Source organism: Podarcis gaigeae (assembly GCF_964106915.1).
Source record: "Podarcis gaigeae genome assembly, chromosome: 8".
NCBI classification, from domain to species: Eukaryota; Metazoa; Chordata; class Lepidosauria; order Squamata; family Lacertidae; genus Podarcis; species Podarcis gaigeae.
In genome coordinates this window covers 33,801,912-33,828,823 of record NC_139684.1, presented here as the reverse complement: position 1 = coordinate 33,828,823, position 26,912 = coordinate 33,801,912, and the positions used below count along the sequence as shown (strand labels likewise).

At 42.9% G+C, this 26,912-nt stretch overlaps 1 protein-coding gene across 3 annotated transcripts in view; it reads left to right on the top strand.

The window, feature by feature from the left end:
- ZNF423 (zinc finger protein 423) overlaps positions 1-26,912 on the top strand; it is a 422,985-nt gene that overhangs the window by 167,338 nt on the left and 228,735 nt on the right. For all 3 annotated transcript variants that reach the window (XM_083750440.1, XM_083750441.1, XM_083750442.1), the window contains one exon: positions 6,074-6,133. In XM_083750440.1, coding sequence (XP_083606566.1) covers positions 6,074-6,133 — 60 coding nt within the window. The remainder of the gene's footprint in view (positions 1-6,073; positions 6,134-26,912) is intronic.

Sequence of the window (26,912 nt, the reverse complement as noted above, 5' to 3'; positions counted from 1 at the left end):
CCACTTCTGGCGAATCAGAGCAGCACATGGAAACGCCATTTACCTTCCTGCCCGAGTGGTACCTGTTTATCTACTTGCACTTTGACGTGCTTTCGAACTGCTAGGTTGGCAGGAGCAGGGACCGAGCAACGGGGGCTCACCCTGTCACGGGGATTTGAACTGCCAACCTTCCGATCAGCAAGTTCTAGGCTCTGTGGTTTAACCCACAGCGCCACCCGCGTCCCAAGGATACAATATAAAAACCAGTAAAAGAGTTTTAATTAAAGAAAGAAGCAAAACTCATTCAAAATATGAGTTCTGTAACGATAGTCATGGAGGCAAAAAGAAATATCTTTGTAAGATGCCTGAAGTAACTGATGGATAATTCCTCATGTGTGTTTTTGCAGAGTTGGTTATAAGCTGTCACCTGGGCGACTTCAGGTATGTTCACCTGAAAGTACCATAGTTATCCAGGTCTACCTAACGTAGTTCTGCAATCTGTGTGCCAGCAGCACTGTGGAAGTGTTGGTGGGTATTCCTTTTGTTAGTTGTATTCAACAAATTCTTAAGCGATCCTCCTCAATAAGTGGGCAAAGGCTACTAGCCTTCAAAAAGTTTACTGGCCTCTTGGGGGTTAGCAGAGGAAGGTTGTCTTGCAGCAGCCTGCTGGATTTCTCTGCTGGGGGAGGGGGGGTTTCTCTCCCTTGTTTCTTTGCTGTGCACAGAGGAAGGATTGGGTCATTCGGCCTTCTCCTGTGCCAGCTCAGCCACATGGCTGCATGGAATTCCATGTGTTTCCTTGCATGCAAGTCCTTCTGCTACTGCTTAAGTACAAGGCTTCTTTAAACACAATGCTTGACCAATAACTGAATCTATGGTAAGGATTGAGAGGGGTGGGAATAATTTGTTTGCTTCAGGTTTTAATGCAGACCTATCAAATTCACACTTTCTGAACCAATGTGTAAAGTGGGACACTTTGAAATTTGCACCTTCGCAGATTTTATGTTGTGGTTCTCCAACCAGATTCAGAATCCTAACACCCCAACGTGTACATTAGTTGAAATAATATGAAAAGATACTCAAGAGTGTATGCATTAGGCAAAATCATGCAGAAAGAATACATATATTAGGAGACATGTGCATGAAAAACATGTGATTTTTTCATGTGGAATTTTTAACACAAAATGACCGGAAGAGTGTGGAAATGGAGCGAACTGAAATTAGAGGTTGAAAAAATGAGGAACAGAAATTGAGAGATCCATGCATTCCTAACCTATGGAAGACAATATGTGCAATATAGATCTTTATCCATAGAGGGTATCCAAATTAAGGGTCTTCTACAAAAAGCAGAAAGCTGAAATTTTATGCCCACATAGCCCAAGGGCTCTGATTACCAGTAAAGTTAACACAGCCACACATATAAAAGAGTAGTGTAAACTAGGTAATATGTGGTGACAGTGGCAGCAAATCTTGTGATGCATTTCTACACATTGGGAGTTTCATGAGGTGTCTGGTGTAGCATATAAGACTCCGAGCAGAGATATTCCTGGGAATCTCTCTCCTCATGAAAGAACCCGACCTAGTTTTGCAATCTGTCAACAGCTCTGGGGAAGTGGTGTTGAGCAAGGTGGTGTGGACACGTTTTTTTAGCTGTGTTGGTTCTGAATGGAAGGAATCTTTCAAATGGGTCAGAAGCCTTTTTAGGAGACTGGAGTGGGGAGTGGTTGTTGTCCCTTTGAAAGGAAAGACTCTTTCCTAAAAGCAGATGTTTCGGTCCTGACAGGGGAAGGGCTTTAATATGGCTCCCATTTAGCTGAAAAGCTAGAGTGAGGCAGTCATGCTTGGGCGATCCTGGAACAGCAAGGGATAGTTGGACAAATCTCAACACTGGCTATGCCTTCCAAACTGACCATCTGGCTGAGATTTCTGGATCTAAAAAGCCCTTTTATTTTATCAGTTGTACAGAAGACCCTCACTGCCATAGAAGGAGCGCAAAAGCTGCTGTTAATTATGCTCTCCCCATTGATGTAAATGCCTGTGAGAGATCAGTGGTAGAGCACATGCTTCATGTGCAGAAGGTCCCAGGTTCAGTCCTTGGCATCTCCAGGGAGGGCTGAGGATGACCTCCTGAGACCACAGAGATCGACAGTCCAATGTCGACAGTCCAAAGCTAGATGCAATAGTTGCCAGACTTTCATAACTAGGCAGTTTCCTATTTTCCTGTGACTTGCAACTATCAGCAAAACACAAACAGCTGAAAATAAAAGTGAAACGGGCGAGAATAAAAACTGAACAAGCCAATAAACACATTGACTAACATTAATTTGAAAGCATCTTAAATATCTTTAAAAGCTGGAGAGGATAGACTTTGCTGGTCATGTAGAAGGTATCAGAGATGGTGGACTTGCACAGTGTTTGGGGTCTACCACAGAGTAGACCCCTCTCCTCTGTAGCCACTCGCCTGGTCTCAGAAGGCATGTGGAGATCTGATCTAAAGGCATGTGATCTAAAGGGGCACACCTAGCAACTCAGTTCTGTACCTTTTAATAGGTTCCATGGTCTCTTTTCCCTTCAATAAATGCCTGTGTCCATTGCTGTGTTGAGAGCAGAGTGGCCACCACGTTTGTGCGTGCCCAAGAGTCCCGTGCTTTTCTTTCGTTCATGGATGTCTCATTCTGCAAGTTGTCCGCAGCCAGTGCCTGTGTTAAGTCATGTGAGCCATGACTTCACCCACACCTCCCAGTTGGCCCCCATCAGTTATTGTTGGGGGTACCAATTGGACACCAATATGGGAAAACACTTCAGCTGTGTTCAGCAATGTCTCTTAGGCCATAGTCACACCACACATTTAAAAAACTACACTTTCACTTTAAACAGTCATGTCTTCCCCCAAAGAAGTTTCAGAAGTTTCAGAACGGTAGTTTGTTAAGGGTGTGGAAAGTTGTTAGGAGACACCTATTTCCCTTCCAGACCAACAATTCCTAGAGTGGTTAAACAATCAAAACCTCTTCCTAGGGAATTCTGGGAATCGTGGCTTTGTGAGGTGAGCAGGGGTCTCATAACCGTTTTCTGTATTTTTAATGAACTTCAGCTCCCAGAATTCTTTGGGGGAAACCATAACTGTTTAATGTGTTATCATAATGTTGAAAATGTATGGTGTTAGTGAGAAGGGCGAAATATTATCACTTTCCTCCAAAGGCGAAAAGTAAATGGAAAAGAGAAGAAAATACATCAGAGTCTCTCTCTCTCTTTCTCTCTGTGTGTGACCTGACTTTATATGTGTGTCAGAATCATAATTTCCCCATTTGGATGACTTGCTAGTAGCTGAAGATTAACGTCTGATTTTATACATTTTCTGAGCAGCGGAAGATCTGAGTCCCCATGGCTGCTTCCCACACGACTCCAGTAATGTTTGTAGGATAGACTGGGAGATCAGCATAGAGAAGCAATCTCACCAATGTTGTCCCTAACCCCAGAGCCCAACGGTGTTGCCACTGGAAGCAAACAATTAGTTTCTTAACCTACCTGCAATTCCATCCTACAAATGTTAACCAGAGTATATGAGATCAGCCATGGGGGAAATGGTTCCTGTACTACTCCAGGAACCTAAATTGGCCTTTAGTTTCAGACAGATAGTCTGCTCAAAAAGAACATTAATTGGAGTTGTTTAGAACTATGATAGTAAAGTTGTTTTCTGTCTTTCTCGCACACTGGGTTATTTTCTGTGTTAGGGTTGTGAAAGAAAGCTCTTTCACATATATGCTCAGGAGGAAAGCCAAGCACACCAATGTCGTGGCAGTCTGTTGAAAAGTGTTTAACTTTGCTTCGGAGGTGCTTCTGAAGCACTGTGTCTTTCTTGAAGTATTAAAGCTGCTTAAGGACTACAGTGGTACCTTGGGTTACATACGCTTCAGGTTACATAAGCTTCAGGTTACAGACTCCGCTAACCCAGAAATAATGCTTCAGGTTAAGAACTTTGCTTCAGGATAAGAACAGAAATCATGCTCCGGCGGCACGGCGGCAGCAAGAGGCCCCAGGTTAAGAACAGTTTCAGGTTAAGAATGGACCTCCGGAATGAATTAAGTACTTAACCCGAGGTACCACTATATAGCAGTTGAGGTGTCTGCCCAAAGTCATGCTGCTGATGTGAAGTTCTGCAAATTATCATGCATGGTTAGCTGTGTTTACTGTTAGCACTTAGATAGCATTTCCTCTAATAGTGAATTGTGGTGATTGAGTACCTATTATTTTGGGAGTGAAATGGGGCCACCCAAAATAAGCTAGCAGCTTCTACATACTTGGGGGATACCTTTGCAATGCAGGAAGTACAGAAACTTGTGAACCAGAATAAAAATTTTCCCCATTGTTTTTTGTTCATTATGGTTGTGAACAGCAGTTATTCAGGCACTCACCCTCCCAATACAGTTTTGTTACTATACAGCAGGATCCCCAACGTAAGAGGCTAAATATTGGTTTCATTAAAGAGCTGAAATTGTTCAGTAGTTCTGCCATAAAAATACTCTTCCATCAAAAGTCCATAAATTGCAATAGTTGAGTATTGATTAGAGTACATTGGACATTTATCATTCATATTAAAAAGTCTGTTACTTTTGTTCCAATTTCTTTTAACCCCCTCTGCATCAATTTGGTAGGCTAGCAACAAGGTTGTTTTGGGCCCATGGGGGAAAGTGGGGCAATAGGCTTCTAGGAAATAAAACAAAATTAATCTAAAGGCCATAACTGCTTTAAGGTCTGATTTCTCTCTCTCTCTATATATAAAATGTCCATTATACCCTGTTGAAATTGTGTGTGTGAATAAGCTTAAAAGTGTTGCCGTGGCCCATATGGTAGAATCACAATTTGAGGTTCAGTTAAGAGCCAGAGTGTCTTGTGATCCAATAGCTTGTCTGTATATTTCCTTTGCAAACAGATTGGACTTTGTATTTGAATTTAGTAAAGCTTCCACCAAACTAAAGCAGCCAAACTGGAATTTTAGCTACTGGTTGCTCTGGCTTTGCTGAAGGGATACCAGTTCATTTGAGATGCAGATTTATTATTTGATGGGGACACAAAAAGTTGCCTTGCATAGAGTCAGATCATTGGTCCATCTAAGCTTTTGTCCCTGCTGACTGGCAGTAACCCTGGAAGGTTTCAGTCAGGGGTTTTCCCCACCTCTGCCTCAGGACGAGAAGGACTGAACCTGGGGCCTTCTGCATGCAAAGCATATCCTCAGCCACTAAGCTGTGGCTATCCTGATTGGAGCAAAATGTGCAAATTATGTTTAATGCAGGTCAGCTCCAAAATTTTGCGCAGTGCAGTTAAAACAGTTCCCCTTCCCCTCAATTGTTACACTATTAAAGCACAAAACAGTAAGGCTTGAACATTTGCACAATACACCCAAAGGCTTGCTGGGCCCACTGGGCTGAAATATTGATATGGATCAGGGATCTGATCCCTGTTTCATTTATCCTCAGTTCTGAGAGTGATCTGGGAGTGTGGGTGGCCTATCTTGCAGGGTGGTTGTGAGGATGAATAATTCTAAAGTAGCTTCAGTGCTCCCCCCCAATGTTTAGGGGTACTCTCGTTTTGAAATCCTGCCCCTCAATGAGGCCAAACTTAGATTCACAAAATGTTTAGGGGTATGCGTACCCCTGCATCCCCTCAGAAAAAAGCACTGTGTAGCTTGCATACTTGAAAGCACTGTGGGCAGGTTTTAATAATGACTTGGGTGGGTCGCCGGTCAGATATATTTTTTGTTTCCATGTGAGCACATTACCAAATGTAACTGCAGAAATTCTCAGTTTACCCCCCCTGGGTTTCCTGTGGTGTAAGGTGTATCAAATGTGGTGCCCTCCAGATATTGCAATAACTTTTCCATGGAACAGGCTTTCCCAACCTTTTTCCATCTCAGTGTTGTTGGACACCCCTGACCATTGGCCATGCAGGAGCCCATGGGAGTTGGAGTCCCACCACATTGAGAGGGCACCATGTTGGCCACTCAACAGGTCAGCTTTTTGAATAATGTGTTAGGTCCGTTTCTCTTTTATCCTGCCCCCTGAAACTTACTGTACTTTTCTTCTTCTTCTCTTCTCAGTTGAAGAAGGCGAGTCATCGGATTTCACTTTGAACTGGGACTCGTCCGTGACCCAATCAGGTAAAGGTGGTGGTTGTTTCATACAGGAAACTGCTTTTTGTGTGTGTTGCATTCCTGCCTTTACTCCCAAACCTATCGGTTGCAACTCAGCTTCTTAGATTGGTTCCATATGTCCAATAAAACCCATTACATACAAAGACTAATATACTCTTATCCTCTCAGGAGCCATTCTTCCTTCTGGTGGGCACATTGAATCGGGTTATGACTTTCTCAGGTATGGCTGCTTTGAAGTCTCCTGCCATGGCCACCGTTGGACCTTCATTCCAATATAATTATAAAAAAGTGACCTTTGATGGGATTTCTCCTCCCCCCCCCCTTTCAATCTCAGCGATGTAACGTTTGTGTGCTTTCTGTTTTTTGGGAGAAATTGCAAAGCGGCGGAATGTGTCGCTGTTGATGAATTGATGATTGGTTCATTGGTAAAGGGCCAGGGCTCGCTTTTCTGATGATGTGCAAAGGCTTTGAAATGAAGATAAAGTGTAACGACATTTGAGGTTCTGTGTGCTGGCAAGGTCCAGGACTCCTTCAGTAAAGAATGTAATGGAACGGGGTTCTTTTGGGGGAAATCGTTTGGCTCTAACGGTAATTAAATCTTTCTGCGGGTGCAGGGAAGGTGAATATGAATGTACAGTAGAATCCAAACTTGCTATCTGTTTTTTTTAAAAACAAAAACAACCCCCCCCAACCTCAGAATGACTGTAGATCAGGAATAGGTAACATGGTTGCCTTGCAGATGTTGTTGGACACTTTTGTGGAGTGACTTCTGTTACAAGGAAAGGTTGCAGTGTTTGGTACTCTTTAACTATACAGAAAAAGCAAGTGATATAAAATTATGCATGGCATAGAGAAAGTAGAGGGAGAAAATATTTTCTCCCTCTTGTAAATAACACTAGAACTTGCAGTCATCCGGTGAAAGTGAATGTTGGAAGATTTGGAATAGATTAAAAAAAAGCTACTTCACGCAGTGCATAGTTGTAACTATGGAACTGAGACAGGAATGGCCACCAACTTGGATGACTTTAAAAGAGGAATGGAAGAAATTAATGAAGGATAAGGCCATGTTTTGCCTCCACTGTCAGAGGCAGCGTGTTTCTGGATGCATGTCTCTGGATACCATACAGGAAGGGAGAGTGCACTTGACTTTGCAGGCTTCTCACAGACATCTGGGTGGCCACTGTGAGAACAGGATGCTGGACTAGAGGGGACATTGGGCTCTTATTATGTTCTTATGACTACAACACCCATAATCCCTGGCCATTTGCCGTGCTGGCTGGGGCTGATGGGAGTTGTGGTCCAAAATTATCTCACGTGTTAGCTGCTCCTGCTGTAAATGGCACCAAGAAGTGGCAATGGAGGCAGTGGAAATGGCCACCTCCGTCATCATTAACACTTAGGACGAACCTAAAAACATTCCTGCATATAAAGGATTAAAGGCAACCTTGAAATGATTAGCTGTGAGGGTATTGCGAACTGTTTAAAAATGTTTTCAGTATTTTAATTCATTGTATTTTATATTTTAATTGTTAGCACCTTTTTTGTTTGCTGCCCTGGGTGCTTTTGGGAGGAAGGGTATTAAAATGAAATGGATAAGATGGCCATTGGCCATGATGGTGGATATATTGAACCTCCATGTTCAGGGGTAGTTATGGCTCTGAATATCAGTTGCTGGAGAGCACCCTCTGGAGAGTTTTAGGGGCTTCCTAAGGGGATTTTCTCAGGCAATATGAAAACTCAGATTTCATCCACAGTATTTATTTACTTATTTATTAATAAAATTTGCACAGTGCTTTCAAGTGTTTGAAGCATTTCACCTGAAATCTGATGCACAGCACCCTGTAAGGTAAGTTGATATCATTCCCCATACTGCAGATGAGGGGGCATGGTGGTTGAAAGAGAGTAGCTTGCCTGTGGCCACCTAATGAGTTGATGGCAGGGGCAAGATTCAAAATGGAGACTTCCTGGTTCACAGCTCTGTTTCTTAGCTACTGTATTAAACCAGCACTCCAAGCTACCTCTCATATGCCACGTTTGAGGGCAAGCCCTTCCAGGGAGTCATTCTTTTAAAGTCCCTTTCATCTCTACATTCTTGTTTAGTATCGTTGCACGACTTGTAACCCAGAAGATGGTTGCCCCATTAAGGTGCAACCCAGTGAGCCCCTTTTTATTTGCGTGGATAGGTTTGCCTGCCAGCATGCAAAGCAGCTCTTTCTCTTTTTCTAAAAGGAGCACTTGCCATGAATCAGCACAAAATTGTTTTTTTTTAAAAAAAAAAAACTTGGGTGGTTCCAGAAAGAAAAATGCAAATGAATGCCTATTTTGTGATTTTTCTTTTCTTTTCTGGAATTGTCATGGTGAAGAGCACATATTAGTTTTGGTTTGCTAGAAAATATTTTCCTATGTACACATTCTCCTCTAAGGATCTTATTTTTCAGTTTATGCAAAGCATATGCTGCAGCATATATTTTCCTGGGCCACAACTTCCCTGCACCCGGTATGGCTGTGTTTGAACAACTTTTTTTTACCGTTCTTTTGATGGCGAGTATTTCTGCTCTGAAAACCAACTGCTGGCTGTGAGACAGAAGGCCCCTTTGTGCCTGGAGCGAACAGTGCATTAACAAACAAAATCCAAAATTTAAAAAACTTCTGGGTCTCTTACTGGATCTTAATCTCAAGCAGTAGAAGACCAGATTCTCCAGCTACCTTGAATTATATTGAGCGGCAGGCAAACCAACGACAGGATATGGGAAACCCCCTTACCCCAATTCAGAGCACTCCAATTTGGGTTTTGGGGAACGTTCTTGAAATCTGTGCTTTTTTCTTTTCTTTTTGGATCAAGGTGGCAATCCCATGCACACTTAATTTGGGAGTAAGTTCCATTGAGCTCTCCGGGACTTGGTTCTGAGGAGAGAAACATGCACTGTTGGGGGGGGTGTAGACTGCAGCTCCCAGAATTCTTTGGGGGAGGCCATGTGCTTCAAATGTATGGTGTGGCCGATTTTAGAATACAGTGGTACCTCTGGTTACATACTTAATTCATTCCAGAGGTCCGTTCTTAACCTGAAACTGTTCTTAACCTGAAGCACCACTTTAGCTAATGGGGCCTCCCGCTGCTGCCGCGCCGCCAGAGCACAATTTCTGTTCTCATCCTGAAGCAAAGTTCTTAACCCGAGGTACTATTTCTGGGTTAGCGGAGTCTGTAACCTGAAGCGTATGTAACCTGAGGTACTACTGTAATAAAATCATAAGGGACCACAAGGATCATCTAGTCCAACCCCCTGCAATGCAGGAATCTTTTGCTCTACCAACTGAGTCATCCCAGGAGATCAATAGAGTTGCCAGTGATTTTTCCTTAGATTTCTCTCATTGTGTGGGAACTGTTGTAGCATGACTTCTTCTCACATCACCAGAGTACCAAGCCGCTGGAAACTGGGGCCAGCAGTGCAGGGTGATGTTGTAGCCTGGGGTTCACCCATGAGGCTGAGAACTTACTGCGTCACCCAGCGTGGCATTCAAAGGAGATGTGATGCAGAAGAACTGGTGAATGTGAGGAGAAGGTTCACCCTCATTTGTTGGCCCTCTTTGTTCAGGACAGATGAAAGGAAGTTCTTCTTCCTGGAGCACATAGTTCTTAAACTATGGAAGTCGCTCACACAGGAGGCAGTGATGGCTGCCAACTTGGATGGCTTTAAAAGAGGAATAGACAAATTCATGGAAGAGAAGGCTTTCAGTGGCTACGAACCATGTTGGCTATGCTCCGTCTCCACAGCTGGAGGCAGTAATGCTTCGGAATACCAGTTTCTGGAAACCACAGGAAGGAAGAGGACTCATGTGCTCAAATTATTCTTGCTGGTGTTGCGCAGGCACCTGGTTGGCTGCTGTGAGAACAGGATGCTGGATTAGATGGGCCATTGGCCTGATCCAGCAGCCTCTTCTTATGTCCTTATCTACTGCTGTTGTTAGGATTATTATTTACTCATTTTGTAAGTTCTTTATAAAACTTAATAAGTAAGGGTGGCTTTATGGAACTTGCAGGTTCAGGAGCAGACATTCTCTGTTTGTTGGTTTCTTGGGGGTGAGTGATCTGCCTTCATGCCCTGCTTATCTGCTTCTTGGAAGCATCTGATTGACCACTGTGGAAAACAGGATGCTGGTCTCAAGGGATCTTTTGTCTGATCCAGCAAGGCTGCTCTTGCGTTCTGTGACCTGCATTAGCTACACAATTCATAGCAGTGATTGGCGAAGTTCTGTGCAGGCTGCAGAAACCAAGCCCCTGCCCCTGCCCTTCACCCACCCTGGCTTCTGTGGTCACGCTTGGCATTTCTCCTGCATTTCCAAGCTTACGTTGCAGAGGCTTAAGGACTGCAATTTAAAAAAATAAAACAAAACAAAATTCTGCAATGTTAGTTTTGTCTGTGGCTGCAGAACTGCAGAGTCCCCATAGCTCTGTGGCAATTCTTGGTGTCACCTCAATGATACCAGTTTGTCTGTGTCTGTGCAGGAGGACAGTGTGGTGCCCAGCTGCCCACACTCAAGGAGCGATGCATCCGAGTCTCTGAACGTGTGTGCAGTTCAGTCTTCACGCTTTCTGATGCGCAAACAGAGAAAGGGAGTGAAAGGGAGATCCTGTTAATTTAAAACATCTGGCAAAATGATTTGGTTTCGTGGACTTTTTCTTCTTTTTTTGAAGTGGCAGAGGCAATGGCAGGGGAGAGGAGAGAGAGAGAGCAGAGGGTGCGGGGAGATGTTGTTGATTTGGGCCGGGGCACAAAAATGAAAAGTGAGGCATGTTTATTCCCCCGTTATTGAAGTTCTACATCACTTTGCTGGTGCTAATGCAAACAGGAAGATCATAAAGGAACATAATGAAAGTCTTGCACACTGGGACCATGGGGCTGGTTTCGGTTACTGAATATAGCTTTGGAGACACCCCACGCAATGGAAAGCAACTCCACAGTATTACTCCACTATATATTATGGCTTTTTAATGGTTTCTCCACATCCACCTCTACTCTTGTATAGCTTTTCCATCTTATTCCACTCAGAAGCTTCATGTAATCTTTTTCCTTTTTTATATATGCTGCTCAGTACAGCTGAACAATATAATTGTGCTTGACTTTTTTTTAAAAAAAGTGCAATTCTATCATTCAAATCTTATTAAAAAATCAAGGGGTGTCCATATCATTTTTTTGGTGTCTCATTATAACCCAGTGACAGCATCCAGAATAATAGATTGGGAGGGGCACAGAAGGGGCAAGTTTTTGGTGGGGTAGGGTAGAGGTTTGCCCTGCATGTTAGATTGCTGTAAGAGCAATGAATTAGATTTTATGTTAACACTTCCTTGCTAAACGTATTTTCCTTTGGAGTATCTCTCATAGATTTCAATGGTATAACTTTCAAGTAAGCAGGTTCAGGACTGCAAACATTATTTTCCAGTGCTATTTTTCTAGAAAAAGAGGTGCTGGAACTCACCGTGAGCACCCACCTTGTTCTCTTGTAATGGCAATGACGACCACCTAAGAGGTGCCAGAACTGAGTTCTGGCTGACAAAAAGCCATTATTTCCTGTTTATGATGCTGTTATAATTACTAATTGGGGGAGAAGATAGTGTTTTTCTTTTAGGTAAATGCAGGGGTCCAGCAGCGGGGAGTCAACTGTGTTGGTGGGGTGTGTGTATGTACCACTTATATTATCACTTTTTACTCTTGGCTATTTCTTACTGTACATTTCCATCTACAGTCGTACCTTGGAAGTTGAACAGAATCTGTTCTGGAAGTCCATTAAACTTTCAAAACATTCGGAAACCAAAGCGCTGCTTCTGATTGGCTGCAGGAAGCTCCTTCAGCCAATTGGAAGCTGCAGAAGCTCCATCGGATGTTCAGCTTCCAAAAATTGTTCAAAAACTGGAACATTCACTTCTGGGTTTTGATTGTTTGGGAGCCGATTTGTTTGAGAGCCAAGGCGTTTGAGATCCAAGGTATGACTGTATTTCAACTGGAATTACAGGCTCAGGGTGGTATTCAGCTAGGTTTTACTCAGAGTAGACCCATTAGAATGGACCTAATTTAGTCATGCTAATTTCAGTGGGTCTACAAAGAGTAAAATCTAGTTGAATACTTAACATTTTGTTTAACCAATGATCAATTAACAAACTTTTATTATTACTACTGTATTTTAATAATTTCGTTTGTTAGATGCCTACTACAAAAATGTTTCAATGCAACTTGCAGTACAAAAATTACATTGCAATACAAAATAAGGTTTAAGAACGACAATAAGCACAGAAATTTATCACTGACCAGTTCTGAAAGCATCAGACAGAAACCCCACTTCCCTCCAGCCACGTGATCAAGAAATAAATTTGCCAGCTGCAGCACCCACAGAGATATTCCCATGCATTGTCCAGTCATTGCAGTGGAGGAGAGGGAATTGTAAAAAGAGCCAAATTCCAAGATCATGACACAGCCGTGCTTGAGAAATGTAGGGAATGGGTGCACAGATGCCTTGCCTAGCCTAGGGCTGAGTTGACCTGAGTCTTGCTCAGTTGGCTTAAAAAGAAAATAGAATTGCGAACATCAAGCAACATGTTCTAAATTTACAGGCAGGATTGCATACTCAGGATCACTTAACATAGACTATGTCTAAGCTGCATAGAGGTGGTGAGTATGCGTTGCTGTTTTTACCGAAGCTCCCTGTCTATGGAATGCTCTCCCCAGGTAGGCCCACCTGGTGCCAACTTAGCCATTGTTTTGCCCCTAGACAAAGGTTGTTTCCCTGGGCATTTGGGCAGCTACAATGATTGGATGTTTTAATATGTTTATGTATTTTTATTATTGCATTTTACTCACTTCGTCCATTGCTTAGGGACTTCTTGTTGTGAGAAGCAATACATCAATCCAGTAAACCTAATGCAGAGCAGGGGGGGACTTAGGTCATTTTTTGTAATATAGCACCATGAGCGAGGCCAAAGTTTGGCTCCCCCAAATAGATCTTCTCAGTTTTGGACCCCCTCGGCTCTGCATCCTAAGCCCTAAATCCAATGCTGCACAAGGAATATGAATAAGTGCTTTTCTGGATCTGATCAAGGTCCAGCCCCTCTGGTTTCTTTTAAAAAATGCTAGCAACCAGGAGATGCTGCCTCCTCCACTAGAAATTGGTCGGTGCTTCATCTGTGGATGGCAGTGAACAAACCGGAAAACTTTCAGTAATTTAGGGAAAGGAGTGGTGAGACAACATTTAGGAAGAAGGACAATGCAAGACTTGTATTCACCAGGCCAATCATGGGAAGGCTTAACAGGGTGGGGATTTCAAGTGAAGATTCCCCAAATAGCTACAGATCACAAGATCCTACACACGTTGTTGAAACAGCTTTATGCTGAATCAGACCTCTGATACATCTTGCTAGGTGTTAAAAATTCTGAGGGCCAATTCTCTCCGGATCAACCTTCATAGTCTCCTGGCTCTGTTAACTGAGATTTGTTGTCACTAGAGATTCTAGATCTCTAGATTCTAGATCTCTAGTGGGGCTTCCCTCATACAAAGCTTGTGCCCCACTGTTGAGCTGTAGGCCTTCCCTGTGTTGTGATGTTGATGGTGCCTTTTTATTGCGCTGGCATCTATAACAGAGTTTGCTGTGGCTCTGCTTCTATGAGGTACTTGTATGATGACAGTGTATTTTCAGTCCCCAATGTTAGGAATGTAACCTTGACTGAGCAAATGTCTTGTGCCAATGTTTTCTATATGTTTCCTTGGAGCCTGTTCTTTCCAGCACTGTGCAGTGCAATGCAGCCATGGTGGTCTTTCAATTCACATACAGAACTTATAAAATGTGGCCTTCTAGAGTTTACAGTCTCAGCAGGACCAGAGAGGCAGCCTCAGATAGCTTGCTGTGAGTGGAGGTTTAAGAAAGTTAACTGTATGGTTGAAAATGTCGTAATGGCCACCAACTTGGATGGCTTTGAAAGAGAATAGGGGAGATCCATGGAAGATAAAGCCATCAGTGGCTGCTAGCCTTGATGGTGATGTTCTACCTCCACTGTTGGAGGCAGTATGCTTCTTAACAATTGCAAGTGGGAGGAGCACTATTGCACTGCTTGCAAGTTTGCCATGGGGATCTGCTTGGCTACTGTGAGACCAGAATGCTGCGCTAGATGGATGTTTGGCTTGATCTAGCAGGGCTTTCTCTTAACCTTGTTTTCCATCTGAACTTTGGCAATGTGATTACTGATTTCTGACTCTTTGTTTGAAACAATAATGAGCTAGATGGACCCATGGCCTGGCTCTTAATGAGGATCTCAGGGTCTGGATGGCTTATGAATGTGTGTGTTGTTGTTTTTCTAATAACCACATTGTGGTTTTAGTTTCAGTGGACAGAATGGTATTCTCTTTGTGCTTGCTGCGACTTAAGAGATCTGGCTTTCTATTAAATAGTGGTTCAGGAACATTTTATTGTTTAAATACACCAACATCTTACCCAGGCAGGAGGTTGTTTTCCCAGAGGGTGTGTGCGATAGAGCTTGAGTTCACCTACTCTTTTCACGACACAACAATTGTACAATGTACTGCTTGCGTGCACATTTGATGCGAGTCACCAACAAAGGGGTAGGCTATGGAAGGAGGTGTCAGGGGAGACTCCTGAAAAGATGATGGCCAGGGAAGCATTTGCTGGTCAGAGTTTGTAAAAAAAGAAAGAAAAAGAGGTTTTTAAAAGTCCTCCCCCCCCCACAAGATTTAATAGTTGTCTGGCCAGCTTATTGCATTGCACTGCTACATGGTTGTTGTAATATATCACGGGTGCATTATCTTGAGGAGCAACAAGGGACATGTTAAAGAAGCAAAGAAGTCTTACTAAATATATAGAGAATTTAAGGCATTTTTAAAGACTTACGGGAAGTTTAAAGATATATACAGCTTGCTGGGGAGTTTCTCATTAGCCTTCGTAGGCAGCCTTTGGAGAGTGGGGTGGGGGAGAAAAGGTTCAAAACAGTTATTTAGTCTTTTAATATTGATGAACATTTGAGTGCCTTTCTTGTTCATATTCATAAGAATGATATCACAGGCTCAAAGCCATAAATGTAGAAGTGGTGGTGGTTGTTTGCACCTCCTTCCCCACTATGGAGTAGGCGTTATGTTAACACACATTATTATATTGTTGGGGAAAAGGGAGAAAGTGGCAAGGTCTTTTGCCTTGTCCTTTTTTGTAACCTTTTTGGGTGATAATACGAATAATAAGAAGAAGGTGATTTTCTGCTGGATCAAAGCATTATTATAGCTGGGACATTTATATGTGTTTTGTAATTTTGATGTGCCTGTTTGTATGGAAAATGGTTATGCATGCTGATAAACAGTTCGTTTTTATGTATGCATTTCTGCTTGGGAATGCTAATGATTTAAGTGGTATATAAATGCCAAAAGTAAATAAACAATCATTTTTGGTGAAGTTTCAATGGATAGCCAGTGACCACAACTTTCTTTGGGCTTCAGAACCATCAGGACCTCACAATTCTGGCCTGCTGCATTTATTTTATCTCTCCCCACCCTTTAAATTTATATCCCACCTTTTTCTGTTATGGGACCCAGTTGTTGTTGTTCTCTGTTCGACTTCTTAGTCATGTAATAGAAAATTTAAAAGTCTCTAAGCGACTTACAACAGAAAAGGCGCTGGGCAGACCCCAACCTGCTTAGCTTCAACAAGGCTGTGGCTTCATTTGCCTTCAGACGATATCAGGCTATTCTGCATCATCTTCTCTGAGGGTCAGCATCTACAATATTCTATCTCCTTACACTGGGTCTACCACTTTTGGCTCTGCTGTTTCCACATCTTCCTTCCACTACAGCAGGGGTGGGGAACTTCAGACCCTCCAGATGTTGTTGTATTCCAGGCACTATTAGCCTTTGCCAGGATGGTCAATGGTCAGGGCTGATGGGAATTGCAGCCCAAAGACACCTGGAGGGCTACAGGTGTCTCTATGCTTGCTCTGTAGCAACCCTCACATCCACTGTGCTACTTCCCAATAAAGAACTGTCTTTCTTTCAGTGTGTTCTTATGAAAATGATTTCTCAGTCTCCAAGCAGGACCCATGTTCTCCAACCCACCCACCCAACATGCAGATAGGTGTGTGGTTTCCCTTAGTTGTCTATAGAAATGAAATTGATCATCACCTCAAATCTGAAGGAAGCGGGGATATATGGGGTGCCTCTGCTTGTTCAGAGGGTCCATTGGGTTGTGTAAACAAATCTGAGGCTGAAAGAAACAAATGTGGCTTTCTGTTTCTGGATAACCGGTCGTGTAAACAAGCTACCGCCTTGCTGTCGTTGATTCCATACGCCCAAGTAATCTGCCGCCTTCCTGCTGTGGTCCTGCCAGTAAGGTGGTTTACCCGAGTTCAAACACTGCTTTTGTCAGTGAGCCGGTCTTTTAATCAGGAGGAACAGAAAATCCTGCCCACAAGGTATAGTTTAATTGCTTCATGCAACTCAATACAGCTGAGATTGCTAGTTACAGCCACATATTTCTCTTGTTGGATTTCACTGCTGGGCAAGGGCAAATTGTTTTGACCTGTGCGTGTGTTTATAAAGTTAGTATAGTTAGTGAGGAAAGTTTTGGACCAGGAAGGCATGAGCTCAGACAGACATGAATTTTGGTAGGTAGACTTGAGCAAGCCCCTTACACTTAGTCTGAATTATCTCCCGTGGGGTTTTTTGCGAGGATAAGATGGGATAATTGCAGTTATAGCTAATAAGCATCCATCCCTAAAGTCATGTAGGAAAAAATCATGACCACATCTCAAAGTATTCTACGGCAATAGCAAGAGTATATACACTGTTTTAATTACAGGCATGATCTTGGAGCAAGCCTATTTTTGACACAAAGGTGAAACAGGTGTAGTCAAATGTCATTAGCTGAAACTATGGTTTATTAACAAGCCAGGATAATATCACCTTTATTTGCATCTTTTTCCGCCTCAACTTCTGTGGATCATGTGATGCATCCTGGCTGTTACTCAAAAATGTCATTTGGTGTTTTGCCAGCACTTGTTAGTGTTAAACACCAGGCAACTTTTTAATTGCCTGTGCTCTTTTTTTAAAGGTAAAATTAGCAGCTTTCATTTTCAAAGACCAACTACAGAACAACAAACCGTGGTTAGTTTCTGTTTTCTGCTCTTCTTCTCACCTTGTATATCTCTATCTCTGTTGGCTGCAGCAAAGGAATATTCATTTCACTGTGATTTACATGGCACGGTTTCCCTTTTTGTTTGTTAAGGCGTTGGAACCTGACTGAGAAATAGCACTTCTGTATTTATTTATTTTTTAAAAAACCCTTTAAAAAATCCTCGTTTCTTTCATCTTCATTTTGCACATCACTAATTCTTATTTAATTCCCATTTCCTTAATTGCCTTGTTAACAAATCCACAAAATATGACACTTTTATATTCAGCAGGCGACAGTTTTCCTTCCCTGTTACAAAATGTAGGTGATCGTCCAAGCCAGTATTAGACACTTGTATCTTTCAAGCAGCCTTTGTGATTGCACCTTATTGGGGTCTTAGCCAGCCAGTGAGTTTTTAAGGTTTGGAATGCACCATTTAAGCAACAACAACAAATTTATGCATAGTTTATTACATTAAAAAAAATGTCCATAAAAGTGCAAAGAGCAAACGTGAACAGTAAAGAAAATGGCAAACACTGGGGCAAAGCGTGTCAATTCATAATGCCATTAAGAAAATCAAAGCCAAAAATAAATAAGCAAATAAGCAAATAAAGATGGAGGGGGTAGGGAGAGAAGGGGCCATAAAGGAAAGGGGAGGGAGGGGATATGCCCCTGAGAGCCCACAATATGTACAGATCACGCAAACAGCTCTATGCAGGAACCCCAGGTATCAGAGTATGTAGTCTCTTTATGCTACCAAACAAAGGTAGCCCTTTCATGATTATGGCATCTCCCTTTTCATACGCTGCAAAGGAAAGAAGGTTCTCTGGCTGATGAACAATTGGGGGACCCATTCAATCCTTCCAGTGTTGGAAGGTGAATCTCTTGGTCACCAATAAAACACGCAGGATCCAGCTGCAGTGTCCCTCTGTCAAAAATGCAACCAGATTTATACTGGGAGGATGGACAATCTGTTCAATCAACTTTAATGCTGCTGTATTACATAATGGTTGCATTAGCATGTCATGCTGAAGTATTATTTACTGCAGCCTTCCTCAACCTTGTGCTCACCACATCCCCATCGGTCCTGGTCGGCGTGGCTATTTATTAGGGATGATGGGAGTTGTAGTTGAACATCTGCTGAGCACTAGGTTGGGGACGCTTGCTGTAGCAAGATGCACTTGTCTAGGAAGGAGCTACTGTGAGCCATAGCCAGGATTGTGGTTTATTCCTAATTATGGCTTTTTCAGAAGGGGACCAGATTTTGTGATATTGTGGCGAGACAAACAGGGAAGGTGAAAATAAACACAGCAGAAGGCATTATTCCAGCTGTGCAGGTGTGGGAAGCATACAAGCCCAACCCTTGCAGTGGCTCTTTTCTGCTTGACCATGTTTAGCTAAACCATGGTTTAGCACATGGGTCGGCAAACTAAGGCCCGTGGGCCAGATCAGGCCCAATTGCCTTCTAGATCCGGCACGTGGACAGTCCAGGAATTCAGGCAGCCGGCATAATGTGCAATGGTTTTTGTGACTCAGCCAGGCTTGGGGGTCAAAAGTGAGGTGGGTGGCTGCTCAAGACAAGCCCCTTCTCCGTCCATTGCATGCACATCAATCTTTTCTTCCAGGGTGGGGGGTGGGAAAGAGGGAAAAGGAGCCACAGTTTGGATTTCCACCATGGAGCTGCCAGCGACTGACTTCAGGAAGGGCAGCTGCGGCGGCAGGGGCTCGGAGGCGCCTCGGGAGCGATGCCTGTCAGTGTCTGTGGCGGTGGTGCTCCTCACCAGAGAAAGCGGGGAGTGCCTGGGCGGCTGCACTCTGCTGGGGAGGCTGCTCATTAGCTACATGGTGCAAGCCATGGAAAGGTAAATAGCTGCCTTGTCTTCCCTCACGCAGGGAGGAGAACATTTTTGCTTGAGCGGCGCCTGCCTGACTTAGTGTGGCCAATGGGTTTTCCCTTCACCCACACATGTGCACACACACTCCAGGGCTGGCAGGAATGGTGCACTTACCTCAGCCCCCCAACCCCCTTACGAGAGAAATAATAACTGTCAATGCATAAACCACAAAGGAAGCAGCATGGGTGTATGAGGGAACACCCCCCCCCAAAAAAAAAATCACATTTGGGCAACGTTGGGGTTGGTCCCAAAAAGGGTTTTTGCCAAAAATGTGGGTCATAATCATGGCAACATATAGTCCGGCCCCCCACAAGGTTTGAAGGACAGTCGACTGGCCCCCTGCTGAAAAAGTTTGCTGACCCCTGGTTTAGCGTGACCTGCAAACCACAAATAGAGAAAATGTGCATCTGTGGTTAAATGAAAGTTTAATCATAATTTTTTAAAAAACAAAACAAGACAACCCATTCTGATAGTAACTGAATTGAAACAGTGTAGAGATTCCACACTTTGGTGCTCCAACATGTATCTGATGCTCTATGTGTGCAAGCTGCCCTGTTTTTCTCTCAAATGTGGAACACACTACAGATGCTGTGGGAAGTTAGAGACAACGGAGATTCTAAGAATGACACACCATGCAATGTGGGATAGGTTGGACTTTGTATGGAAAAATGGAAGTCTAGCTGGCTCCTTCAGAACTTGCTACTATTTCCAAGCATACTGTTTCAGCTACAGTAAAAACAAGCTCTTAAGCTGTTAGTATATACTTTCCACAAGATATAAAGAATGGACTGTAAGATGAAGACTTCAACCTGGTGTATTAAAAGTAGCTCAGGAGGCTTGTATTAGTTTTGCAGATCAAGCTGATTTCCATGCCAGCAAGCACCAATTGTAACAAATAAAGTTCTTATTTATGGACGTCCACTTGATGGCTACTCCCTCTAAAGAGTGTTTAGGGTTGGATGTCATGTAGGAAGATATTAACTGTCTGAATGGATCTAAGATTTTCCAAATATCTGTACAAGACCTCAACTGAAGTTTCTGTTGAGCTTCTGCCAAGAAGTCCAGGTGCATTTCATGATATTAAATCCACCCTTGTAACCAGGGCATCTGCATATTGAGAGATATTTCAGTGCTGTGTACTTGAAAGTGGGTCTGATGAATACTTCTTTTTATATAGGAATATATTGGCAGTTGTTACAGGTCCTTGCCCAGAGCTTATAATTATCAGTTGACTGTCTGTGATGCTTGAGTTGGGTGGCTAACCATAGTGGGCTGCTGATCAATGCAACATTGATCAGTAGAATCATACTTTATTGCAGGGGTCAGCAAACTTTTTCAGCAGGGGGCCGGTCCACTATCCCTCAGACCTTGTGGGTGGCGGCGGCCTATATTTTCAAGAAAAAAAAGGGATTGGGAAGAGGATGTCGGTGGGGAGGATGGGAAATGTCCGTTCTGCAGTTTCTGAGAGTCTTAGTTTATTTAAGAAGATTCATAGACCACTTTTTTAAATTAAAAAACCCTTAGTCATTGGTTCTCAACCTGTGGGTCCCCAGATGTCGTTGGACTACAACTCCCATCATCCCTAGCTAGCAAAGCCAGAGCTCAGGGATGATGGGAGTTGTAGTCCAACAACATCTGGGGACCCACAGGTTGAGAACCCCTAGGAGGTCTATGCAATATAGTATAAAATAGTAATAAGAAAAGATCATCAGACTTTAAAAAACAAGTAGACATTATAAAATTATCAGTCAACTACATTTCCAAACAAATATGCTAACGAAAACATTTTTAGCACTTGTGGAAAATATTACAACAACACTAAGAGATCATTTCTACACAGGTGCAGAACAAACATCACATATTTTTAGATGGAACTAATTAGGTTAATATCTGGTACAAAAAGCTGCTTACTACACACAGCATGTTGGGATGATGATGATATTATGGTAATTGTAGTCCAACCACTTCTGGGGACCGAATCATGGTTGAAGAACATTGCTCTAGACAACCAAGCTGGCTTAGAGGCAAACTATGAGCTCCTTGGAGAAAAAAAGTGGGATATAAATTCAATCAACCCATCTCCCTTTTTTTGTAGGAGCAGGGGGAAAATAGTTTTTCTGTTTTGCCTTTTTAATGCAGTGACTGCATTAAAGTTTTCCTTTGCTTTTGCCTTTAGGTTTGACATTCTAGAATTATATTTTAGGGAGCAAGGCCAATTGTGAGATAATATTGCAAGAGGTATCCATTTAGTTATTTAATTTTTGGGGGGTGGGGGGAAGCAAATCTTCATCCTAAAAGACAGATTTAAACCCTGCTTTCATCACATGCTTCAAGGGAGTGAGTGAGAGAGAGAGAGAGAGAGAGAGAGAGAGAGAGAGAGAGAGAGCGCTTGCCTTTTTTGCCTGTAAGATAAGATTACTTCCTGTGACTGAATTTTAGTTCATATCTGGACAAGCCCAGCAGAAAATGGAATGTTTTTCCTTTGAACAACTAAGCTGTTAGCTGGAGTGACAGAAGATCCCCTGGGTTCCGTGTTCTGTTAGAGACTGACATCCTGTGGCCGCATCACCTTAAGGACATGGAGGACTATGAAAAATTTAATTCTTTCTGAAGTGGCTCTTTCAGACCCCACAGCTGTGCCGAGGTTCTTCAGTACGCTCCCATCTGTCATGGAAACAGACGTCCCATAAATCGATTCTTAACGTCCCTTGTGGTGTGGTTCTAGAGGTGTTCACAGCTTGCTGAGGGAGCAAAACTTTTCCTTGAACAGTCGTCTGGCATGTTCTGTTGATGCAGTAGTGCATTTGTGGCCTGGATTTGAAAGAGGCTTTAGGAAATGGACCTTTTGCTGGGAGAATCAACCGCTGGGCAATTTTCTGCAACAGGAGGAACAATGCCAGGAGAGTTGGACAAAGATGCCAGTAGTTCAGAGACCTGCTATTTGCCTGTAGATGCCAAGGATTCATTTAGCATAAAAACGTGAGCTGCCTCAAGGGCGAGCGTTAGACCTCTGTCCCACCCGAGCTGGGAAGCTGAGGTCAAGGAACTGTTGGAATTGCAGCAGCAAAGATCATTCTATGTGCAATTTAAGGGTTAATTCTGTTAATGCTAAGGTCAGCTAGCCAAGCACAGGGACTGCTGGAGGTGCTGCTTTGCAACCATCCAAGAGGGGCGTGATCTTTGCTGAGGTGGCACATGCTCTGATTGGCTATATGTTTGTTTGTTTGGCTGGTTGACTTCCTGTTGCATACAAGGCCTGACCTAAGAAAGACAAAAGCATGCCTCTTCCTTTCTCCTCCAATTATACTGTTTTTGTTCAGTTTTGCTTGGTAAAGCGTTATCAGAACTTTTCTCTCTGGGCTCCATCTGTGTTATTTAAGGGACTTTGCAGGCCAGAAATCAGGGCTGATTAAGCAACTAGGCATCAGAGTAGATAAACAGCAGAAACCAGAACAAAAGACACGCTGGATGTTGGAGCACAGGGAAAAGCAGGAATGGCAAGTAGGGAACAAGTCAGAAGATGGAGCTGAGGGTGATGATGAAAAGCAGGAAGACTTCCCTGTTTAGGAAAGTCCAGACAGGAAGCCCTCTTTATGTCCAGGATATAGGATCCCCTTCAAGGAGTGCCAGGTCTTTTTTCTGGTTAGTAATCTTCTAGCAAGGACCATGACAAAGCTGGCAAGGACCAAACTCCCACTGACCATTTGAAGCTAGATTTGCTACATGTCCAGAACCTGTGTTCATGTGCTTTATGGTATATTCACTCTGTGCTCTCCAGTACACAAATAGTTTGACCTCACTGCTTGCTTCTGGTTGACATGATGCTTTAAGAATCTGTCCTGCTAGAGGTGTCCTTTTACGAGTAGACTCCTCTGAAAGTCGGCTCCTCTGAAAGACCACTTGCCCATTTTTTTTCCCTTCGGCAAGCAAGTTGATATGGAAAGAGCTTCTTTGAAGTCAAAAGGAAGAAGATGGGAAGATGGGAAACACAAGGCTCATTCTATCAGCTTTGCCAAAAGACCATCTCCATCAGGCACCTCCTGATCTGAATGGTGCCAGCTGGTCATTTATATGAACAACTGCTTAAGAACTGATGCCTGAGTTTGATTCTTTCCTCTTCCCTCCCTTTCCCTTTTCCCTTGTGCGTCGTGTTTCTTTTCAGATTGTAAGCCTGCGGGCAGGGACTGTCTTGTTTTAATGGACTGCATGTAAGCCACCCTGGGGGGCTTTTTGGCTGAAGAGCAGGGTGCACATGGTCTAAATAAATAAATATACTGATGATTCCATCCTCATTCTTCCTGTTCTTTTGGAGCGAGAGGCCTTTTCAAATCTTGGGAGTCTTTTGTCCTACAATTTTTCCTCTTTAATTCTGGTTTCATTCAAAGAACCTGCATCCCACTTCTCCTTGCAGAATGGCTGCTCCCTGTGAGGTTGGTTATTGCCACAGCTTGCGAGCGTAATAGGAGGAAGGCTCATCTCCCTTTCTCGGTTTCCTTTTCCTGACAGCAGCTGCTTTTCTGCAAGTTTTGGTTCCTTCTTTATTGTCCCGCCCCCCGCCCCCCGTACAGTGGCCAAGAAAAGGGATGAGTTCAGATGAAAACCGTAGGTGTTTTTTTGGATACAAATTAGATTTGTTGTTCTAGGAAGGCCCGAGGGAGCATAACTAGCAATAACGGGATGAACTTGAAGCACAAGAAACCTTCAGCTGAGTATTAGGAAATCATTCCTGGTAGTAAGATTGAATGAACTGGGATAATCTCCCATTGCTGAGGTCATTTTCCAGCAGGACCAGGCAGAAACCAGCAACAAAACACTTGAAAACAGAGCTTCAGAAAATATCTTTAAACTGGCAGGGTGTCTGAATGAAGCTTGGTGTATCTCTTGATGGTTGAATACAGGGAGCTGCCCGTCGACCCTGCGCACCCAGATAATGCAGTGTCTTTCGGCAGTCAAGAAGAGCCAGATTTGGGAAAGGGATGCATCTCAGAGATAGGGCACATGTTGTTCACGCAGAAGACCCCAGGTTGAATCCTTGGTATCTCTGGGTACTTGCAAAGCAGTTGCCAGTCTGTTTATACCAGCAGTTGACATCCTGGTGCCCTCCAGATGTTGTTTGACTCAAAACTCCCATCAGCTCCAGCCAACATGGCTTTGGACAATGCAACTCTAGTCAATAGGAACAAACCAACATCAGTTTTAATACTGGTTTTAAATTTTGCTTCCTATCTCCTTGCATATGTGAAAGAGAAGGAAGAGAAGAGAGGTGGAAGTATGCAAGGTCAAAGTTCATTCATGCTTGTTGGTGTTGTGGGAAACCATGGTTGCTCATTACATCTGAACCAGGCCATAGTGTGGTTTTCTAGACAGACCCTTATTGATTTTACATGGAACAATTACATATTGTAAATTACCCTCATTGTGGGCCCAGGTGCAGTGAGCCTTAGGTTCCTGGGGCAGGGGCGTAGGAAGCAATAACAACAACATGATGGCAACTTGGGATTGAAATGGCCACAACTTTATTGATTACAGCTGTCAGTAGGCTTTGGCATAGGCACTGGGCCATTTCGACAGAATTTTTCTCTGCAGAAATGGTAAGTGCTCTTTATGGCATAGAAAGGTTCTAAGTAAGTAGTGGTACCTCAGCTTACAAACGCTTTGGATTACAAACGCTTCAGGTTACAGACTCCGCTAACCCGGAAGTAGTACCTCAGGTTAAGAACTTTGCTTCAGGATGAGTACAGAAATTATGCTCCGGTGGTGCAGCAGCAGCGGGAGGCCCCATTAGCTAAAGTGGTGCTTCAGGTTAAGAACAGTTTCAGGTTAAGAACTGACCTCCGGAACAAATTAAGTTCTTAACCTGAGGTACCACTGTACTAACACACCATCAACCACATGCTATCCTAAATAATCCAACAGTAAAAGCGGCCACTAGGCCCTTGACCACATTTGAAAGCCTTCTTTTGTCCGCAGATGGACATGGTAGGGGGATGACATCCGCAATATACAAAATACTGCTCTTCTTGATCCTTTAAAAAAAATCCTTGTGTTTGTTCTTTCCTTGTCACTTAACAGCCAAATTACATTAGCGAGGCATAAGTATCAATAAACTGAAGGCTCTCACCCTCATCAGTCATAAATTGCTGGCGATACTTAAGCAAATGAAGGCAACAATTCATTTTAAGAGCACATCGTTCAGGAACATTCAGATTTAATGCCACTCTGACTCAGTGTTTTGTTGCATTGCTGATGCATCTTATTTCTGAAAGAACTGCACTTAAAAACTGGAGATTTATGCAGACCTTCCCCTACCCACAAGTTCTAATTCCATCACAACAGACATATCACCAAAACAAAGGGATTTCCCTCCCCCTCCAAAACCTTCGCTTTTATTTGGCTCATGTGCCCTTGGAGGCATCTTAGGAAAGATCAGCTTTTAATTAACATTTTTGAACTTTAGTCCAGTACACATCCCTTTTAATCCCAAGCAGAGGAATTTTCTAGTTCAATTCTGTCACGTAATGGTAAGACCCACCAAGGTTAACAATTTGGACTAAGGGCCCAAACACAGCTAGATTTTATTTCTTATAATAAAAAAACTGATGGATGTATGGTTTGTTGAAAAGTGAAGTATTTTTATCATGTATCAAAACCGTATGAAATTTATAATAATACATCCGAAAATAAAAACGATGGTTATAATACAGTACAGTGGTATCTCAGGTTACATACGCTTCAGGTTACATACGCTTCAGGTTACAGACTCTGCTAACCCAGAAATAGTGCTTCAGGTTAAGAACTTTGCTTCAGGATGAGAACAGAAATCGTGCTCCAGCAGCGTGGTGGCAGCAGGAGGCCCCATTAGCTAAAATGGTGCTTCAAGTTAAGAACAGTTTCAGGTTAAGTACGGACCTCCAGAACAAATTAAGTACTTAACCCGAGGTACCACTGTATTGTCAGATGGCATGCATTTTCACTGTATCATAAGGCTAAAAACCTTCCCCAGTTTTACCATCACATTAATCAACTAAAGCTTTGGTTCTTTAACTGATAGAGGACAATTTTAAATCAGTAAACTACTTATGTTCAATTCCTAAGGGCATTTTGATTTTGGCATTTAACCATATTGGAACAGGAAATGTTGACTTTCCTTCTACCAAACATTGAACATTGTCCTGCTATCCCTGCCCCCACTCTCTTAAGGAGATTGTGACATGCAAATTTGTTTACGCTTGATTGACTAATCTGTTAGAATGGAGGTAAAAGATCAATCAAATAAGAAAACCTCACAACATCATTAGGGCTGAGAACTAGCAATTCCTTCTATTACCAGTGGTTCAAGAGTGGCCGAATGCCATTGCTCATGTAGCAAATATGGTAACCTGCATGCATCAGGCTCAAGGAAACAGGGGGGACCCAGAAGACCTCAATGCATATGGCCCCAAAATGATGATTCAGGTGAAAAAGAAAACTAGATGGAATGGCATGAAGCGAACTGGAAGCATGCATTGCAGGCTCGCTGGCTAGTTGGAACAGTGAGCAGGAGCATTCAACACTGCAAAATTTTGTTGCTGATCCCACTTGTTCTTATAGTTTATTAATTTGTGAATGCAGAATACAAAACTGTGCATGCTGGGCTTGGTTTTCTTTTACAAACTTTGTTTTCTTTAAAAAATAAAACCTATTTTCATAGGTTTCCCTAACATTCCTTTTGACTAAATTATCTACTACTGTACATCTT